At 55.7% G+C, this 16,719-nt stretch overlaps 3 protein-coding genes, 1 long non-coding RNA gene and 4 other non-coding genes across 13 annotated transcripts; 7 read left to right on the top strand and 1 right to left on the bottom strand.

Annotated features, from left to right (window-relative positions):
- The first annotated feature begins 481 nt into the window (after positions 1-481).
- On the top strand, positions 482-3,405 carry LOC126047389 (uncharacterized). Of its 4 annotated transcripts, none has more exons than XR_007508561.1 (5): positions 482-815; positions 1,263-1,337; positions 2,043-2,101; positions 2,480-2,594; positions 3,050-3,405. It is a non-coding gene; the product is annotated as an uncharacterized LOC126047389 (long non-coding RNA). The 4 variants fall into 4 exon arrangements; XR_007508562.1 differs by having other exon boundaries at positions 483-815; positions 1,266-1,337; XR_007508563.1 differs by having other exon boundaries at positions 545-607.
- LOC126047574 (small nucleolar RNA SNORA16B/SNORA16A family) lies at positions 896-1,040 on the top strand. Its single transcript, XR_007508599.1, has one exon. It is a non-coding gene; the product is annotated as a small nucleolar RNA SNORA16B/SNORA16A family (small nucleolar RNA).
- Positions 1,786-1,916, top strand: LOC126047578 (small nucleolar RNA SNORA44). The gene has a single exon (XR_007508603.1). It is a non-coding gene; the product is annotated as a small nucleolar RNA SNORA44 (small nucleolar RNA).
- Positions 2,140-2,257, top strand: LOC126047580 (small nucleolar RNA SNORA61). Its single transcript, XR_007508605.1, has one exon. It is a non-coding gene; the product is annotated as a small nucleolar RNA SNORA61 (small nucleolar RNA).
- Positions 2,844-2,914, top strand: LOC126047589 (small nucleolar RNA SNORD99). The gene has a single exon (XR_007508614.1). It is a non-coding gene; the product is annotated as a small nucleolar RNA SNORD99 (small nucleolar RNA).
- Positions 3,406-4,444: 1,039 nt separating the features above from the next.
- On the top strand, positions 4,445-5,844 carry LOC126047268 (ras-related protein Rab-42-like). Its single transcript, XM_049820685.1, has 2 exons — positions 4,445-4,704; positions 5,430-5,844. Exons 1-2 carry the CDS (start codon positions 4,445-4,447, stop codon positions 5,842-5,844), a joined length of 675 nt encoding a protein of 224 aa, XP_049676642.1.
- Positions 5,845-6,373: 529 nt separating this feature from the next.
- On the top strand, positions 6,374-7,823 carry LOC126047388 (ras-related protein Rab-39B-like). Its single transcript, XM_049820964.1, has 2 exons — positions 6,374-6,642; positions 7,391-7,823. Exons 1-2 carry the CDS (start codon positions 6,428-6,430, stop codon positions 7,821-7,823), a joined length of 648 nt encoding a protein of 215 aa, XP_049676921.1. The 5' UTR covers positions 6,374-6,427.
- Positions 7,824-9,026: 1,203 nt separating this feature from the next.
- Positions 9,027-16,623, bottom strand: TAF12 (TATA-box binding protein associated factor 12). 3 transcript variants are annotated; one of them, XM_049820962.1, is made up of 6 exons: positions 16,496-16,623; positions 12,832-13,083; positions 11,590-11,667; positions 11,173-11,287; positions 10,631-10,719; positions 9,027-9,500 (listed from the first exon to the last, which is right to left on the bottom strand). In XM_049820962.1, the coding sequence occupies exons 2-6, from the start codon at positions 12,997-12,999 to the stop codon at positions 9,465-9,467; spliced, it is 486 nt and encodes a 161-aa protein (XP_049676919.1). In that variant the 5' UTR covers positions 13,000-13,083; positions 16,496-16,623; the 3' UTR covers positions 9,027-9,464. The 3 variants fall into 3 exon arrangements, with proteins under 3 accessions (XP_049676919.1, XP_049676917.1, XP_049676918.1); XM_049820960.1 differs by lacking the exon at positions 16,496-16,623 and adding an exon at positions 14,980-16,466; XM_049820961.1 differs by lacking the exons at positions 11,590-11,667; positions 16,496-16,623 and adding an exon at positions 14,980-16,467.
- Positions 16,624-16,719: the final 96 nt, after the last annotated feature.

Genomic DNA, 16,719 nt, shown 5'->3' with positions numbered 1-16,719 from the left:
TGCCAATTATAGATCGTAAGCCAGGAACCTGACAGAGGTATTGTTTTGGCAGATAGATTTTTGTTTCCAAAAACTTTCCTTCCATTCCCTGAGGGTGGGGTGTTCCCCACCCCCACCCCCACCCCCCCGCCTTCCAAAAGGGAGGAAGGAGCAGGAAAAACGTGGCTGTTGCCTTAACCTTTTCGAAGAGCAAACCCTGACTCGCACCTTGCGGGGGGAGAGGAGAGAGAAATTGTCTTTGTGCCGGGTAGACTGGAGATTCATTTAGGTGGGGTGGGGGAGCGCAGCTCACCCCCTAGTGCAAGTGGGAGGGTTGCAAATCGTGGTCTTGCTGCGTGGGGGTGGGATTTCCCCTGCCTTCCCTGCTGCTGGCGGAGGAGAGGAGTGCGTTTATCCTTTGGGGAGCGGGGTGCCATGGGGTGTCATGGCGGCGTGGGTGGGGGCAGTAGGCGGTGCGAACTACAACTCCCAGAAGGCTCTGCGGGAGGGGGCCCTGCCGCGGCAGCCAATCAGCGCTCGAGCTGCTGCCCTATAAAAGGCCGCCTCCGGCTAATTTCCCCCTCTCAGTGTGATGGCGGCGGCGGAGGGAGGTTGGAGCGCTGCCGAGGTGGGGGGACAATCCGCCGCCATCCGCCCTCCCCCAGGGTTCTCCCGCCGCTCGGCCCCGCCACATCGCTGTCCCGCGGGCTCCGCGCCCGGGCGGCGGCGCTTCGGGGCGGGTACGATGGGCTGTGAAGGGCAGCGCGGCCGTGGGAGGGCCTTGCTCCCTCCCAGGCCGGGCCCGGCGTGAGGGGAAGATGCCGGCGCCGCCGTGGGTGAGTGACCTCCACAGCGGGCTGAATTAAAAAAACACCCTGGGAGAGGCGGCTGCTGGGCGGAGGAGCCCTGCGGGTCTGCCCGGCCCTATCGAAGCTGCGTCTGTCTCGGTGGTGTGGCAGATGCAGTCAAAAAGGAGCCGAGAGCGAAGGGTTTTTCCTCGACGGTCGCCGCTCAGTTTGAGTCTCTGTAACTGTCCGGCAACATTTCAGGAAAATACATGGCGCAGGGCGGGGGGGATCTGGGCATCGCTGTGCCCTGGCTGTGGGTGGAGGTGGTGCCTGGGGGTGCTGTCGCTGGAAGGAAGCAGCTACCCCAAATACCTGCTTCTGGGGTCCAAGTTGGTGCGCAAAGAGGTGGGAGGTGGTGGCTATCCCGGTTTTTGTGTTGTTTTGAGATTGTTTTTCTGTCATCTGCCTGAAGCTCAAGAGTGTATTCTTCCCCAGCAGCATCTTGGCATGGAACGTGATGCCAGTGTGTGGGATGGCTGGTGGCAGCCTCAGCTCGGTGGCGTTGGGCAGGTGAGACGTGTGATCCAGGCTCTGGAATCTCCGCTTGCGCTGGGAATTTGATTGCCTTCATAGCCTCCTGTGGCTGGAGCAGCGAGCAGCAGTATTTCCTGGCCCTCTGCTAGCAGATACTGCCAGTGCAGTGCTTGTTCCAGGTGCTGCGGATCCTCTGCAGGGCTCATGCTTGGTCTTGGGCCCTGCAGAGGAGGATTTCCCATTGGCAGGGCCCGTTACAAGTATCAATCCAGTCATGAAGAACTGCAGACTCCCCTTATTTCCTGCTGTGTTGAGATCATGTATGGGTGGGATAAGGGGACTTTCTCTCCTCAGCGTCACTGGGCCTGGTTAGTGGCAGAACTGGGAATCAAATCTGATCCAAAGGCAGCAGATCACTCTGCTTTTGCTCCATCTGCTGCTCTGAAGCTGTAGCAGACATTCCCAGGCAAGCTCAGCGGTGACTCTGCATGTTTATCCAAGAGCTGTGGCTCTGTGCAATAGCTACAGGTCTCCAACAACATGCGAGAGCAACGGGAAGGTCTTTGACTGCTGGGCCTCTTTTGCCTGTTGCTGTCACTCGCCCCTCCTATATATTTTCAGGAATTGGGACGTTTCTTCTTGCAAGGCACTGGTGGTTTCTGGTTAGGGTGTGTCAATGACATGTAGTCGTGAGCCTGCAGCCTGCTGCTGATGTTAAGGGGGTGTTGCGATGTCTTCCAGGGTTGCTTGGTGTTTTGGAGCTCGCTCAGCCGATGGCCTGCCTGCTGGATAGAGCCAAGGTGAGGACGTAATGCCTTTGTCAGAGCTCTGTAGCCTGTCCCTCCAGATCCCTTTCCCATCAGATCTGAATACCGATCTTGTGGTCGAAAAAGGAGGAAAAACAAAATTCAAACTGGTCTCAGCCTCTTTGCTGGTGCAGCCCTGCTCTGAGAGGGGCCAGTTGGAAGACATTCTGTGTTGGCCTTGCTCCTTTGGGAAGTCTGAGGTAGAAGTGAAACCCCCTGGTCAAGAGAATGAATGAATGTTGGGCATAGAGAGCAGAGGTGCTGTGAAGATTTGCAGACTGGGGTTTGCTTGGGCTGGGTTTGATGCATTGAGTCCTAGTGTACAGCGACCCATCAACTTCAGATACTTACCTGTGGCTACGTTTTTTTCAGGAATTACTCGCTTAGTGGAAAAGGCCGAGTGCTTACAAGCCCCTGTCCCCGGTGGAGGGATTCGGTTTGCTTTTCTTAGGGCCCGAATTGTGGGGGAAGCTGTGACATGGAGCACGTGAGTGTCCTTTGTGGGTAATTGCTGGGTTTTTGGTGTTTCATGAGTGGCATCTTGCAAGTCCTGGAGGACAAAGGACAGTTCAAGTTGACTGTGCCTGTGCTGGAAGTGGCCAGTCCCTAACCTGGGCTTTGCAGGTGGGAATGATCAGCTTCATTAGTAAGGTTTTTAATTGGGCAGGCTATTATCTGTAGGGCAGAGTGTCTGTAGGGTGAGATCAGTTGCACTGCACTGGCTCTCCGAGCGCAGCCTGGTCCGTGATGACTCCTTTCTTTGGAGACTGTTGGATGAATCCTGCGGATATGGGGCTGAGGCCAGGCATGAACTAGCCAAAATCGCCACCCAGTGCGGGGAGAGGGAATGGCCGGGAATTCCTTAACACAGGTGAAATCTGAAGCAATGCTGAGTCCAACCGGTCTTCATTCAGGCTGGACTATTTTTTATCCCCTTTTCAGGTCTAAGTCGAGCGTGGAGCTGAGATGAGCCAGTTCCTGAGGCTTTCGGTGCTGCAGTGCAAGACTCTGTTCTCCAGCCCTCTCCTTCTGGAAGCGGGAGCTCTGCGTAGCCAGATCCTGGCTCCTTCCAGAGCCATGAGCTCCCCCAGGTGGGAACAGCCGCTTCTGTGCTCCGCTCCCCTGCGCCACAGGCAGAGGGAACTCATTTGGCTCCAGGTGCTGCTCAAGTTCCCGTTCAAACACTCTGCATGGAAGAAGGGTCCCTTTTGTGGAGTTTTTCTCAGGAGAAGAGGTCGGGGCAGGGTCTGGATATAAAATATTTTGAGAGTGAATAAAGGCAATCACTTGAAATCCTTGCTCTGTCTCCTGTGCTCGTGTTTGGGGTGCATTGGGCCGGGGTGATGCCTGAGTGCCCTCACCTGGGGCCAGGGCTGGGGAGTGCTGCATCCAGCCCAAACCCTGCTGGGGGTGAGACTTCACTCGTGAAATCTGAGCAGCTTCTTCCACTGGAGGTTACCAATCCTTTAAGGTGAGTTTCTGTGGCTGTACCAGTGGGCTGGATCTTCAGGTGGCTGGTGCATGACTCGGATGTGCTCTTGGATGTACTTTTTTCTCCTTTTTCTCCTGGAAATAACCTCTATCTGACTTATTTTTCTATCCAAATCTATGCTCCTCAAAACAGCTCCTGCCCAGGGAACAGCAGTGTCTTACAACGTTGCCAGCATCCTCTGCTGGAGCCTTCGTGACTGGAGTTGCCCATTTTTTCACAATGGAGAACAAGTTGGGGGTGGAAACAGCCCCAGAGCTGTTAGAGCTAGTCTGTTATTCCCGGTCTCTGCACAGCTGTCAGGAGGGGGGGCGCTGGACGATGGCAAAGTCCCCATGCCACTGCAGGTGACCTGGGCTGTTTGCAGAGAGCACCTTTGTCCAGGGGACGGAGTCGGTGCCTCTGACCCCTCTTCCCTTCTCCCCGTGGGGACTTGAGAGCCCTTTTCCCCACAAAGCTCGTCCCTCCCACCTCTCCCAGAATTTTGGCTTCCTCAGGGGCACCAGCCCCTCTGTGGCAGCATGTTCGTACACCCGCAGCCTGGCTGTCCCCGTCTTTGTCACCGAAACCAGGCAGCGGGACAGAGCTGGGATATGACACCACCAAACACAGTGTCCTGGGGACAGGAGGATGAGAACAGACCTGGTGGCTTCTCCCTCCTCCCTGGGACGGTTTGTTTGTCCGCCCAGGTGACTGTGAGGCCAGAGCCATCCCCAGGGAAGGTGCTGTGGGGTGGGGACAGGGGTGGAGACCTGTCCCCAGCCCCACCAGCACAGCAAAGCCCAGCTGGGTCAGGATCTGCCAGCCTGGGACTGGTGAATCTGGCCTCACCGGGCACAGCTGCCAGTATGGGGACGGTGACGGGTCCCCCCCAGGACCCCGACCCCGGGGGCCACTACCAGTTTCGCGTCATCGTGCTGGGGGACACGGCGGTGGGGAAGTCGTCGCTGCTGCGCTGCTTTGCGGAGGGTCCGGGTGGGGGGGGCGTGGGGGCGGCCACCCCTTGTCCCACCGTTGGCGTGGAGTTTTACAGCCGCACCATCCTGTTGCCGCCCGCCGGCAAGGCCAAGCTGCAGCTCTGGGACACAGCCGGCCAGGAGAGGTTCAGGTGAGGTGGGGACGGATGCGGGGACACAACCCCCATGCAGGACCCCAGCACCCAGCTGACTTTACACCCTGGAGTGGGTGTAAAGTCCCTGGCCGGGCATGCAGGGATGGGCAGCGACGGCTCGCTGCGACCCTGGTGCTTTAGGGGTTGTTGCAACCTTGTGCTGAGCTTGAAGGAATGTCAGAGCTGGTTTTGGGGGGGCAGGCAAAGCGGCAGGGTTGGGTGCCGGTCCTGGGGTGCCGGTGGGCTGGGTGATTTCCTTCTGATTGCATCATGCCGGAACCAGGAGCTCCCAGAAGCCTGAAAGAGGCTCAAATGGGGTGTGAAGTGCTGAAGAGCTGGGTGTTGTGGTTCGAGGGAGGGGTTTTGCATTGCCCCTGTTCCTGGGAGCCCTAGGGCTGGTGTGGGGGTGCCCCATTCCTGTCTAGTGCTCAGCTCCGTGGGCACCCACCTGTGGGTGCTGCCCCAGCCCCGCTGCACCCCAGGCTGTGGGAGGGATGGAGGGAGCATCCTCCTCCTCTCCTCTGGACCCCCAAAGTCTGGGGTGGGGGGGGATGCTGAACAGAAAAGGGGGGTGCAAATGGTCTGGGCAGGTTCTCCCCTTCCTGTTCCCGAGGTCCCAGCTGGGACCCAAAAATCCCCTGAGCCCCCTCAGAGGGAAGAAGGTGTGGGACCTGGCAGGGTGCTGGGCTGCCCCCCCCAACACCCCCTCCCAATTTGCCCAGGTCTATCACCAGGTCTTTCTACCGGAGCGCGGCGGGCGTGCTGCTGGTGTTCGACCTCACCAACCGGGCATCCTTCGAGCACGTCCCCGAGTGGTACCGCGAAGCCGCCGGGGACCGGCCCCCCACCTTCGTCCTGGTGGGACACAAGTGTGACCTGGCAGCCGAACGAGTCGTCTCAGTGGAGGAAGCCGGGCACCTGGCTGCCACCCTGGGCATGGCTTTCGTGGAGACCTCGGCCCGCAAAAACCTCAACGTGGAGCTGGCCTTCCAGACGCTGGCGGGGGGTATCCAGCGGGCCCTGGGGCAGGGGGGCCTCACCCCTCACCAGGGCTGCGGTGGCATCAGGCTCATCCCCAGCCAGAGCCGCCGCCGGCCCCCGGCACGGGGGGAGCCGCGGGAGCGCTGCCAGTGCTGATGGTGATGGGGGGACACACGGGACCCTCCACCCATGGGGATGTTTCTCTCCCTACGCAGTACCCCTGCCCTTGGGCGATGCGTGGGGCTGCGTCCCCATCCTGGTTTGGGTTTATTTCAAGCCTTAATTTGGGGGCTCTGGAAAAAAAAAAAAAATATTCCCCTGCAGGAGTGTTTTTAATAAACCTGAGGCTTTTCTGCACTAAATAAAGGTTGTGCCAAGTGCCAGACCCCTGGCAGGGACATACCGCCGTGCTCAACCCATGATATGGGGGATGCTCTGCTTTGGGGAGGCCACTGGTGGGGTAAAACCCCCCCCATGTCTGCATGCACCACTTGACAGGCCTCTTGTCCCAGGACCAGCCTCTGGGAAAAATGGGAGCAGGCATCCCCCCGAGTGCTTCCAGCTGGATGGAGCCAAGATAAAGGGAGCAAAGGGGCTCCAAAGGAGCCACCCAGCACCCATGGCGGGGCGGGAACGCCTCCTGGGTGGAGGAGCGGAGGCACCCGGTGCTGCCTGCCTGCCTGCCTGTACATGCGCCCGACGCGGGGGCGGCGGGTCCCAGCCGACGGCGGAGGCACCGATGGAGCCGCGATGGCAGTACCAGTTCCGGGTGATCATGCTGGGGGACTCGACAGTGGGGAAGTCCTCGTTGCTGCGGCGTTACACCGAGGGTGTCTTCCTGGACGCCGTCAACCAGACGGTGGGGGTGGACTTCTACGTCCAGTTTGTGGAGCTGGAACCGGGGCTACGGGTGAAGCTGCAGTTCTGGGATACGGCCGGGCAGGAGCGGTTCAGGTGGGTCCGGCTCTGGCCACGGCGTGCGGAGGGGTGATGGAGCCGGGGAGATCCCGGGAGATAGTTGTTCCCCTGGATTTGGGGTGCTGGTGGGATGTTGTGATCCCAGCCCCGGGGAGGTCCTCAATACAGCCGCGTCCCCACTGGTCCGTTTGCTGTGGGGAGCCCCATGGGTGAGGAACCACGACGCCCAGCACGGGGCAGGCTGCAGGAGCCTGGATGAGCCAAAGCCAAGGGTGTCCCCAGGGAAAGAAGCCTTTAGGGTTGCCTTGTGAGCGCTGGCTCCAGCTCCAAAGTGGATACGGGACTCCCCAAGCAGGCCTCTGCCCCACCAGCTGCAGAGGGACAGGGGAACAGGCTGGGAGCCCACTGGGAGCTGGGCAAAGCAGCTTCCTCAGCTGCCAGGAGCCTGCCCACCTCACTGCTGGGGCTGCTCACCGCCGGCCAGGCTGGCTACTGGGGACAGGGAAGCTCAGGGGATGTGGCTGCCGGGCACGGGAGAGTTCGGAGGCTGTGGCTGCAGGGGACGGATGAGCTTCGATGGCTGAGCAGGGACAGAGCTGCCTGGACCGCTTGCTGATACAGCAAAAGGGCCGATTTTCCTCCTTCACATGGTGACTTGGGAGCACTGTGCCAGTTGAAGGCAGGAGGACGTGGCTGGGGCTGCTCTGCAAGCAGGGGAGATGCTGCCCAAGGCGGCAGAGGGGAGCCCCGGGGGCTGCTCACCCCATTTCTCTTTGCACCCCAGATCCGTGACTCGCTCTTACTACCGCAACTCGGCCGGGGGGATGCTGCTTTTTGACCTCACCAACCGCGCGTCCTTTGAGAGCATCCGGCAGTGGCACCGGGAGGTGACAGACACGGTCCAGCCATTCAGCATCGTCTTCTTGCTTGTGGGGCACAAGAGCGACCTGGCAGGGCAGCGGCGGGTGGGCAGGAAGGAGGCAGAGAAGCTGGCAGCCTCGCTGGGGGTGCAGTATGTCGAGACCTCGGCCAAGGATGCCAGCAACGTGGTCCAGGCTTTCCAGATGCTGACGTTGGCCATCTACCAGGCACTGCAAACAGGGCGGCTGGCTCCCACCGAGGCATGGGATGGAGTGAAGAGCAGCGTCCCGCTGCCAGCACCGCTCAAGGCTCGGGCTCCGGAGAAGGAAGAGAAGCGGAAGAGATGCTCGTGCTAGAGCTGGGGACGCTGGCAGCCTGCCCCGGCGGGGCTGGGGCATGCTGGGCTCTGCCCACCGCAATGCACAGGAGGTGAGGCAGAGATCGAGCAGCCGGGGTGCAGGCAGGAGCAGCAAGCGACTGCAAGAGTGCATTAAACACCCCCTGTTCACCTCTCTGCCTGCCCGTGTTTTACTGGGGAAGGGGAAGGGTGAAGTTGCCTGGCTCGATGGGGCAGCAGTCTGCAGCAAGGTAGGTGTCACCCGCCTTCCTCTATTCTCTCTCCAAATTCCCTTTCTAGAAGGCTGTCCCCATCCCCCCAAGAGGAACCACAGGTCCCCCCCGTCTCAAGTCAGATCAGTGCTGATCTGAAACCCCTTTTACTACCTGACCCGTTCACTCAGAGCTGATCTCCTCCGCGCTCGGGAAGGCAAGGCGGTCTGGTTTGAACAGCAGCTTCTTCCAGGTACCCCCAAGCTGGAGCAACCTGTGAACAACTCTACATCCCCCCCGGCAGCAGCCAAGTACAGCTGCGGTGCAGGAACAGCTTCCCTTCAGCCCCGAGCGCCCGTCCGACTGGCCTCACCCAAGAGGCTGGGTGTTCTTTATCGCACTCCCCGGGCTCCTCAGCTGGCACTGACAGGAGAGGAGAGAGCCTGAACCGGCTTCTGAATTACTTCAGGCAAGGCAGTTTCCCCCTGTAGGTTACCAGGAGGCCGAGGGCCCTAGCAGCAAGCCGGGCAGGGAGGACAGCCCCACTCCTGCCTGCAGGTCCACAGGAGCCTTGCTGTGCAGGGGAATCTGCAGAGCTGCCAGCTCCTCTTCACCACGACAAATGGCCTGCAGCTTCTCTGATGGAGACCGAGCAGAGCAGGCAGGAACAGGCAGGGGGACGTGGCCTTTCTTTATGTCCCAGGCAAGCAGAGAACCAGGATCACTTTGATTTCTTGTCCTCAGTCACCATGTCCCACTCCTAATGGTCTGAACGTCCAAGTGATGGGCAAACTACTCACGCTGGGCTGGAAGGTGAGGAGGGGAAGCTGCCTGCCCAGCCCTATCAGCATGGCAGAGGCCAGCCAATTCCTTCCACTCACTCTAAACCCCAGGGCAGGAGATCTCTTACCAGAACAGCACCACACGCAGAAACTAGGCAACGTGGAGGCTGCCCATTTCACTTGCAACCCCTCCGCATGCTGTTCGAAGAGCACAAGACTGTGCCATGGTTTTAGATTAATAATTTCTTTATTCATGTAAAACAAACGCAAGTATTTATAGAAACACTGACATTACAAAGTACTGGAGCAGGTAGGGGCAGGAAGGAGGAAACAAAAACCTCTACAGATGCTTCTAATACTGTCCCACACAAGATCAAATGCTCAGTCCCTTGGATAATCACTTATACGATAAACCACTTTCAAGTCACAAATAAAAGTCTTTGTTTTGAGATACGTTGCACTCTTAGGGGGAATGAGGAAGGGGGCGTAGAATGTTTTTGGCAGATCTCCTCATAAAGTCAAGATATTGCTGCACCATTAATAAAAAATATATGCTTCTCTGTAAAGCATTAAAAAAAATATCCCATGGATGGCATTGTGGAGGCTTCAGTGGAGAGGCAGATATCCCAAAATGCAGTGGCGTCTTCTCCCGGCTCTTCCCAGGGGCTATTTCTTGGTAGTTTTGCGAATCAATGCCATTCTCTGTAACAAGAAAGAGAAAAACGTGGGAAGCCGAGTGTCTCAGACAAGGTTACTGCAAAACAACCTGTCACCGTGCAGGAACAAGATATCTCAGGTTCTCTCAGGACACTGCCTGACTTGTTTCCACACAGGTCTTTCAAGTCTATTTGAATCTTAATGGGGTCCCAAGCTGGAGCCAGAGTAAAAGAAAGAGTCTGTGCTCCTCTCCTCGACACCTGGGGCTGGCAAGTGAAACACCGACACTAGTGAGGGGCAGTGGGATTAAATAGAGCACGGGATCAAACCCCACTTCAAAGCCTCCTCTCTACCCAGTAGTTGCTGCAGGAGCTTCAGTAGAGGAGATGGAGTATCATCCATGAATTGTGATGGCTCCCGCAGGGCAGTTCCCTCCCTGGCTCTGACCGTACACTTAAAAAGTGATGGCCCAATTCAGTTAAAGCAAAACTAAGGGGAAAAAAACCCCAGAGCTGCTCAGCGCCAATCTACAGCTGAAATCCCAGGACAACGGTGTGCTCTCTGCTACACCTTCCCAGGCCTTTAGGCTTTTTGCAGCTGTTTAAATTCTTGTGGTGGTGAGCAGCCCAGGCTCCCGATCCTTACACACAGACACGGCAGGTGCCGTGCACTGCTCACAGAATACGGTGCTGGGCCACAGACATAAAATGGCCCCAGGAACTTGAGCCACAGCCTGTCAGAGCCCTGTGGTTCACCTGGAACATCCAGAGTCCTAGAGCGGTTTGAGGGGCTACACCCACATTTAACCCCCCATGCCTGGGTATGGATTTTCTAGTGAACCAGAGGAGTTGTCAAGTATTTTCATTCCCTTCTGCACAAAGACAGAGCACAGGGCCTGCAAGGGGGCAGCTGACAAGTTACTGTCTGCAGCATTCAGCTGGTTTTGAACCCTTCCAAGCTGGGCTACCCTTTAGACAGTGAGAACCGCTGCTTCTCTTGGGGCACTGAGGAGCCAGAGCAACCTCAATCCTCTCTGCACAAACAGGCAAGGAGACTCTTCAAGTCCAAATCACTTGGAAGAGGCTACAAATTCACATTGTGCCACAACTCCACAACCACCCTCCCTGTGTCAGGTTTCTACCATGTGATTCTCAGTGTTACTGAGGGCTCCTTACCTGTTTGTGAGCTTCTGTAGTGCAGGCTTTTTTGTAGGGCCTGATTTCTTCAGAACCAAAGCCTGGGATCCACATGTTCCACTGACGCTCTGGAAGAGAGAGCATAGGTCAGCACACTCTACCCCAACCGTCCACTGCAAGAGCAGCCTCATCATCACGAACGTACTGGCAGCACGCCTGCCTGGAGCCAGTGCTAGAGATGTGCTGGTGATCTGCATACCAGCTATAAAAGCTTCACAAAAGCAGAGTAGCAGAGGGCTGCACAGCATTAAACATGGTAAAGACACAGTCCCCATGCTAGGGACCTTCCAACACAGGCCAATGGACAGCTACAAACCGCACAACTGCAAAATTTCCAGAGGGGATTGTTAGGGACAGCCAGCCCGTTCATCCCGATTATTCAGCCATTATTAAGCAGCAACGGATCGGTAGCTACTCACAGGTTTCCACCCCAACCATGCCCTGACCTCAGAGCATGAACCCAGCTCTCAGCTGAGGGGAAAAAAATAAAAGAAAAAAAAGAAAAAAAAAAAATCACCCACCAAGATGCAACTGGACGTCTTTCACTTCCAGGGTGTTTGACTTGCGATGCCGTGCAAGCTGGCAGGCAGCCGTCACCACACTCTCTATGAAATCATCAGCGATCTGCAACAGCATCTGTGGCAGAACAAGGACAACAACCAGTCTTATGAGTACTGAGCAGCTGAAATTATGCAGAAAGCATGAAAATGAACCCTCAGAAGCTAGTATTTCAAAGGCGTTTGCTACAATTGCTGTTTTAAAATCCTTTTTGACACTGGGATGCAGAAGCAGACACAGATGGCTGAAGGCTGCAGCGAACATGAGAATACAGAAGTGTAAAATGAACCAACCCTCCCCACCTTGGACAAAAGGCCACTGGTCCGTGAAAAATCCCAAATTAGCTCTTTCCACAGCCCCTGCTATGGGTTGGTACCTACTTCCTCCACATCTTCATCCAGCTGCTCGTTTGGATCCACCTCACGCACCAGGTCCTGCAGTTTCTTCTTGGTTAAAACCTGAGTGTGTGGGAGAAGAGGAACAATTGGCTGCCCTACTTTAGCAAAGCAGCTGCCCACACAGCCACAAGACCTCCTCCCCCACTACACCAGAGGCCCAAGTCACACATGTTGACACAGCCTATCAGTTCAGGAATGGCAGAGATAAGAAATATCAGGTGTTAAGGAGTCATTTTCAAGCACCAGTGGTTGCTCTGAACGGAAAGTGGAATGCAGCAGGCCAGGATAAATAAGTCTCCTGCACTAAACTGGCACCAAAATGCCACTGGCTGAAGTAAGGTGGCTGGCAAGAGGAGACAAAGGCAAAACAAGAAGTCTTATGAAGCAGACAGCAAGTGCAAGCAACGTATCAGCAACTAAGTTTGTGCTCAGGGCACAAAGGATGTATTTCCATGGCTCTAGTGCTTATCAGCTTTAGTGTTTCAAATGGAAAACAGAGAGATACAGAGTGCTGGGTTATTCTAGGGCAGAAGGCAGCACCCTCTCAGCCCAAACATGGCAGGGAGCAGAAATTTTACTGCTGCTGAACAACAGCAGGACACTTAAGTCTTACAGGATATGGATGAAAGCTATCACCACTGATCTGTCAGCCTGGTCAGATGAACCAGGCACACATGGGAAATTCCTGCCCTTCCTGGTTCCCTTACACCAACGGTGGAACTGCTGCGCACATGTTTGTGTCGGGGGACTAGTACGCTTCCCAGAGAGGTCATGCAGAGACGCGAAGCCCACAGAGAGATCAGGATGTATTCCTGGAGCACTCGCTGGGCAGCAACATATTTTACGCACGTCAAAGACTCCACACCACAACAAGCAAACACGCAAGTCAGCAGCTCCTGGTAGCAACGCTGCCTCTCGCACCACCCCAGTAAGATGGAGGCTACAAACCTGCACTTCTATTTCTCCCATCTAAACCACATTTTAAAAGAATTTCCCAATCACACCCCCAATATACATTTTCCTGAGACTGAAAAAACCTCTACACCTACAGCATCCATACGCCATCCAGCCTGAAAGTGCCTGGGAGGGAAGAAATACATGAAGGTGTTTTCTCACTCTTAATAGACACTAAGTTTTTGCCAGTAGTTTAAGGAAGGAGAGGAATTAAGCCACAGGCAGGTCTGAGCATCTCCCCTACTGTCCTAAAGTCAGGGATGAAGTTACCTGGTTGCTTTCAGGGCTTAGCCTTCCTCCTCCGCTGGGCGTGCCGGGCATCTTTGCCACGGTGGTGCTGTTGGCCATGGAACTCTGTGGGGGAGTGCTGGCTGGTTCCGGCTTTATCGAGGAGAAGTTGGAGAGGTTGATCAAGGTAGAAGGGCCAAACTGGTTCATAATCTGTTGGGCTTTAGCTTTTAGATCATAAAGCTTATCTAGGTCCTGCTTCTTCTTGGGGTTGTGGGGACCCAAACCAATCAACTGGAAAAGGAAACAAAAGCCACAGTTAGCAAACAGAGAAGGAATTCAACAGGCGATCACATCTCTGTTCAGAGTAAGCTACAGCAACCTGACAGGGCCCAGAAGTTTATAGAAGATTGGGTCTCTCTGGATGCAGCAAGAAAGGGAGGAGCAATGTTTAGAAGAAGGGAAAACATTCCCTGGTATGTTTCGAATATGAAGTTTGCCTCGAGAAGCACAGCGGCTGCACGCAGTGCACTGACAGGAGGCTGGAGCTCTGCAGTGGCACTGACCCGCCTGCTCGTTCTTTGGGCTGAATCCCACACGTGTGTCCAGCCCTCGCCCTCCGGTCAGGGCCTTTCTGTACACATTTCACTTGGACCACAAACAGCTTCAAGGAAGAGACCACACAAAGAAGATTTAACTAAAGGACACAGCTTGCTCCTGCAGCAGCAATGCAGGGGAACAGCAGGCACTGCATTCGAGTCTTCATCTCCACACTCCACGTGCCTGAGACACAGGCCAGAAGACGACAAGGTTCAGGCTCCCTTGGGTGTCTGCCGCAGGGTGGAGGTCTCGTTTTCGGCAACACCACACTTCAAGCCCGGTCTGCAGCAATCCCTCGATGCGGGCTTGACAACATAGGGTTCATTTTCAGTTCTGAGCGCGCAAGTCTTGGGTACTCAGAGGTAATGTTGACAGAGAAACACACGTGCACTCCCACACCTTTGATTTGTTCTTCCCACACTGGGCAACCGACAGCCACAGTAAATGAAGTCAGATTTACCGAGCTGTTATCAGTGAACTAGAAGCGAGTTGCAGCAGCTTAACTGGTTACTCAGATCTTCCAGGTTCACCCTTTGGTGCCTGAAGTTATTCAGGTTATTGGCCACTGAGCTAACACACGCCCTGACTGGCAACTACTATATTTCATGGCTGGAAGGCTTTAAACCCCAGACTTGATCAAGTTTTGCTCTGTCCTTACTGCTCTGTAAAAGGAAAATTGTCCAAACCCTGGACCTTCCACCCCCACAACCGCTGTGGGCAGTGGTGACAGGTCTGTCACGTGAAATGAGCATTTAAGGAACAGTTTGATGTAAAAGCCCCTTGTGCAGTGGGAGCAACAGCTGCTGTTGGGCCCAGAGATGGGTCAGAAGCAGCTGCTGAGAGCAGACGCCTCTTCTGAAAAGCCTGTGCGTCACAGGGTGAACTTACTCATGAGAGAAGAAGGGAGTTTGCTGGAACAGCTTTACACGTTCACATGCAGAGTGATGAACAGAGCGTCTGCTACCTGAGCTACAAATAGACATTTTCCCCTCATCAGAGCAAGCTTTGTTAGTTTGGATTAATTCATACCAAAACACAAACCAGCAATCACACAGGAGTGCTTAGAAGCAGCTGCTTTAGTGCTTCATGCCAAGGCAGGCTCATGCACTGCCGCACCTACAGACACGGAGCCCTTTTAGGAGAATTTATACCCAAGACACACTTTGGTAGCAGCCTCAGCAAGTTTCTAGCTCAATTTTAACTGAATTAACAATGAGAAACCATTATGCTCACATCCTAAAACACCTCAGCTGGCATTTCTGTACAAGGAGCTCAGCACAAGATCAAGTGGGACTTCAGTGTGCTAGTCCTGGTTTTAGCTTAGGCTGATCTTGGGCTGTTCACCCCACACTTCACTTTACAAATCCACGAAGCGGGAATCCTTAGCCACCATGCAGGGCAGAAAGCTCCGAAATCCTTGGGCAGAAAGCACTTTATTAGCATAAAGTTGTTTTGTTCATTTAGTTCTGGATCTTATCGCACCCTTTGTGTGCCATTAAGATCACCAAACACAAAACTAACGGGATGCGCAGATTCCCACGACAAATCCCGCATGCTGGCCCCACGGCAAGCCCCGGGTGGTTTACTTACAGCTATCTGAGTGTCTAGATCTTTAATTACATCAGCAACCGCTGTGGGGCCAGCGAACGGAGAGGCCATTTTCCAAAGCCTTCCCAGTACACATCAGCAGTCAGCGTTAACCTACTCTTGCTTCCTCCTCTTCCATATAACTCTCATTCCTACAGGAATACCAGATATTTTTCGTATCACCCACTCTATAATAAGATCGTGAGAGGAAACAGTTTCACACAAGAGAGCACGCGTTGTCCTTACTACGGCGCAAGAGGGTTTATCTATATAGAAGATATTACACGATCACCACACGAGAGCGTATGGTGCTGCAGAGGATGAGGCATCTCCCAGGATCCTGAAGTGGGAGCAGAAGTTTAGTCAAATTCCCTTTTTCTGTTAGAAGACAGAGTATCTTGGTATCTGCTGTCAGCAGCGACGTGGAGGTGAGCCCGGACCTCTGCAACAGCAGCCTCTCTCTGTGGCAGCAGTAGGTGTGGTGGCCGCAATTAGCGCCACTGACTTTCAGTGATCCGCTGTAACTCATAAGTGGTGGTACCACACACAGGGTTACAGCTGTAATTAAAGCCTACGTTAAAGCCAAACAAACCTTCAGCACATTCCCTGGAGTGCTCAGGGAGCTCCTGCTTCCATTAAGACATAACAATTTTCACCAAATATTTAAATAGGTTTGCGAAGGACTGTACAGTCCAGGCATCTCTTTATTGTTAATAGAGAAAACTGGTAGAGTTCTTGGGCTTTGCTTTAGTTATTATAAATGCTAGACAAAGCTCTCCCTTACGCTGCCAGAGGAAGCGCCTGTTACAAGCACTTATCCATTGGGTGCACTAGCTACAAGGAAACGAGTAAGAAAGTCCTTTCCCCCCCCCCGATGTATTTGTTAGCTGCTGACGGGTAACTCAAGCCTCCTTTCTCCCCAACACAACAGCTCCCAGCTTCGCATTCTACCCCCGAAGCACCGACACTTGGCATCTAGAGAGGCGACAGCTCCACACACGCCGCTCATATGAGTTTTAATTCCAGCATCTTCCCAGCCACCAGCTTAAAGAGGTCACCAGCCCCACGACTGCCCACGGGGAACGCCGTTACGGGACCGAACGGAACCTCCCCGTGTTAAACGTTTTCAGGGGCTGCCGGAGAACCGCGGTGAAAGCCGTCGAGAAGAGCCAAGGTCACCGACAGCCGCCCGGAGCCGACACCATCCCGCACCGGGCCGGGCCGGGCCTGTCAGGGCTGCGGCGGGGGGGAGGATCGCCCCTCAGGCCCCGGGATCCATCCCTCGCCTCCCCCGCCCCGGCTGCTGACCGCCACACGCGCGAGGGGTTGGAACACCGGCTGCAGGCCTGGCCCGTCCCGGGGAGCGGCGGGGCACGGCCTACCGCGCCCACCCCCGGGCTCCCTCCCGGGTCCCTCCGTATTTTAGGCCGTAAAAGCCGGTGTAAACCAACCGGAGCCTCCCACCACCGGGGGAAAGACACACCCCCGCCCTCCGAGCGGCCCCGCCACCGTCCCGTACCTCCCCATGACCCGCGGGCGGACCGAGGCACCGGCGCCGGCTGCGCTCCCTCCGCCGCGCACCCCCGAGCCCTTCCGGGGGCACTGTCCGCCACCACCCGGAAACGCTTATCAGTCTACAGTGCCGCCAATCCGGATGAAACGTGGCTGCGCATGCGCGCCGCCGTGCCGCCCAAAGGCGCCCCCTCGCGTCCTCGGTGAAGGCGCGGCGTCGAGACGCCCCAG

The sequence above is a fragment of the Accipiter gentilis genome, chromosome 17, assembly GCF_929443795.1.
Source record: "Accipiter gentilis chromosome 17, bAccGen1.1, whole genome shotgun sequence".
NCBI lineage: Eukaryota > Metazoa > Chordata > Aves > Accipitriformes > Accipitridae > Astur > Astur gentilis.
The sequence above is the reverse complement of the archived record's forward strand: the minus strand, read 5'-3'. Positions and strand labels throughout refer to the sequence as shown.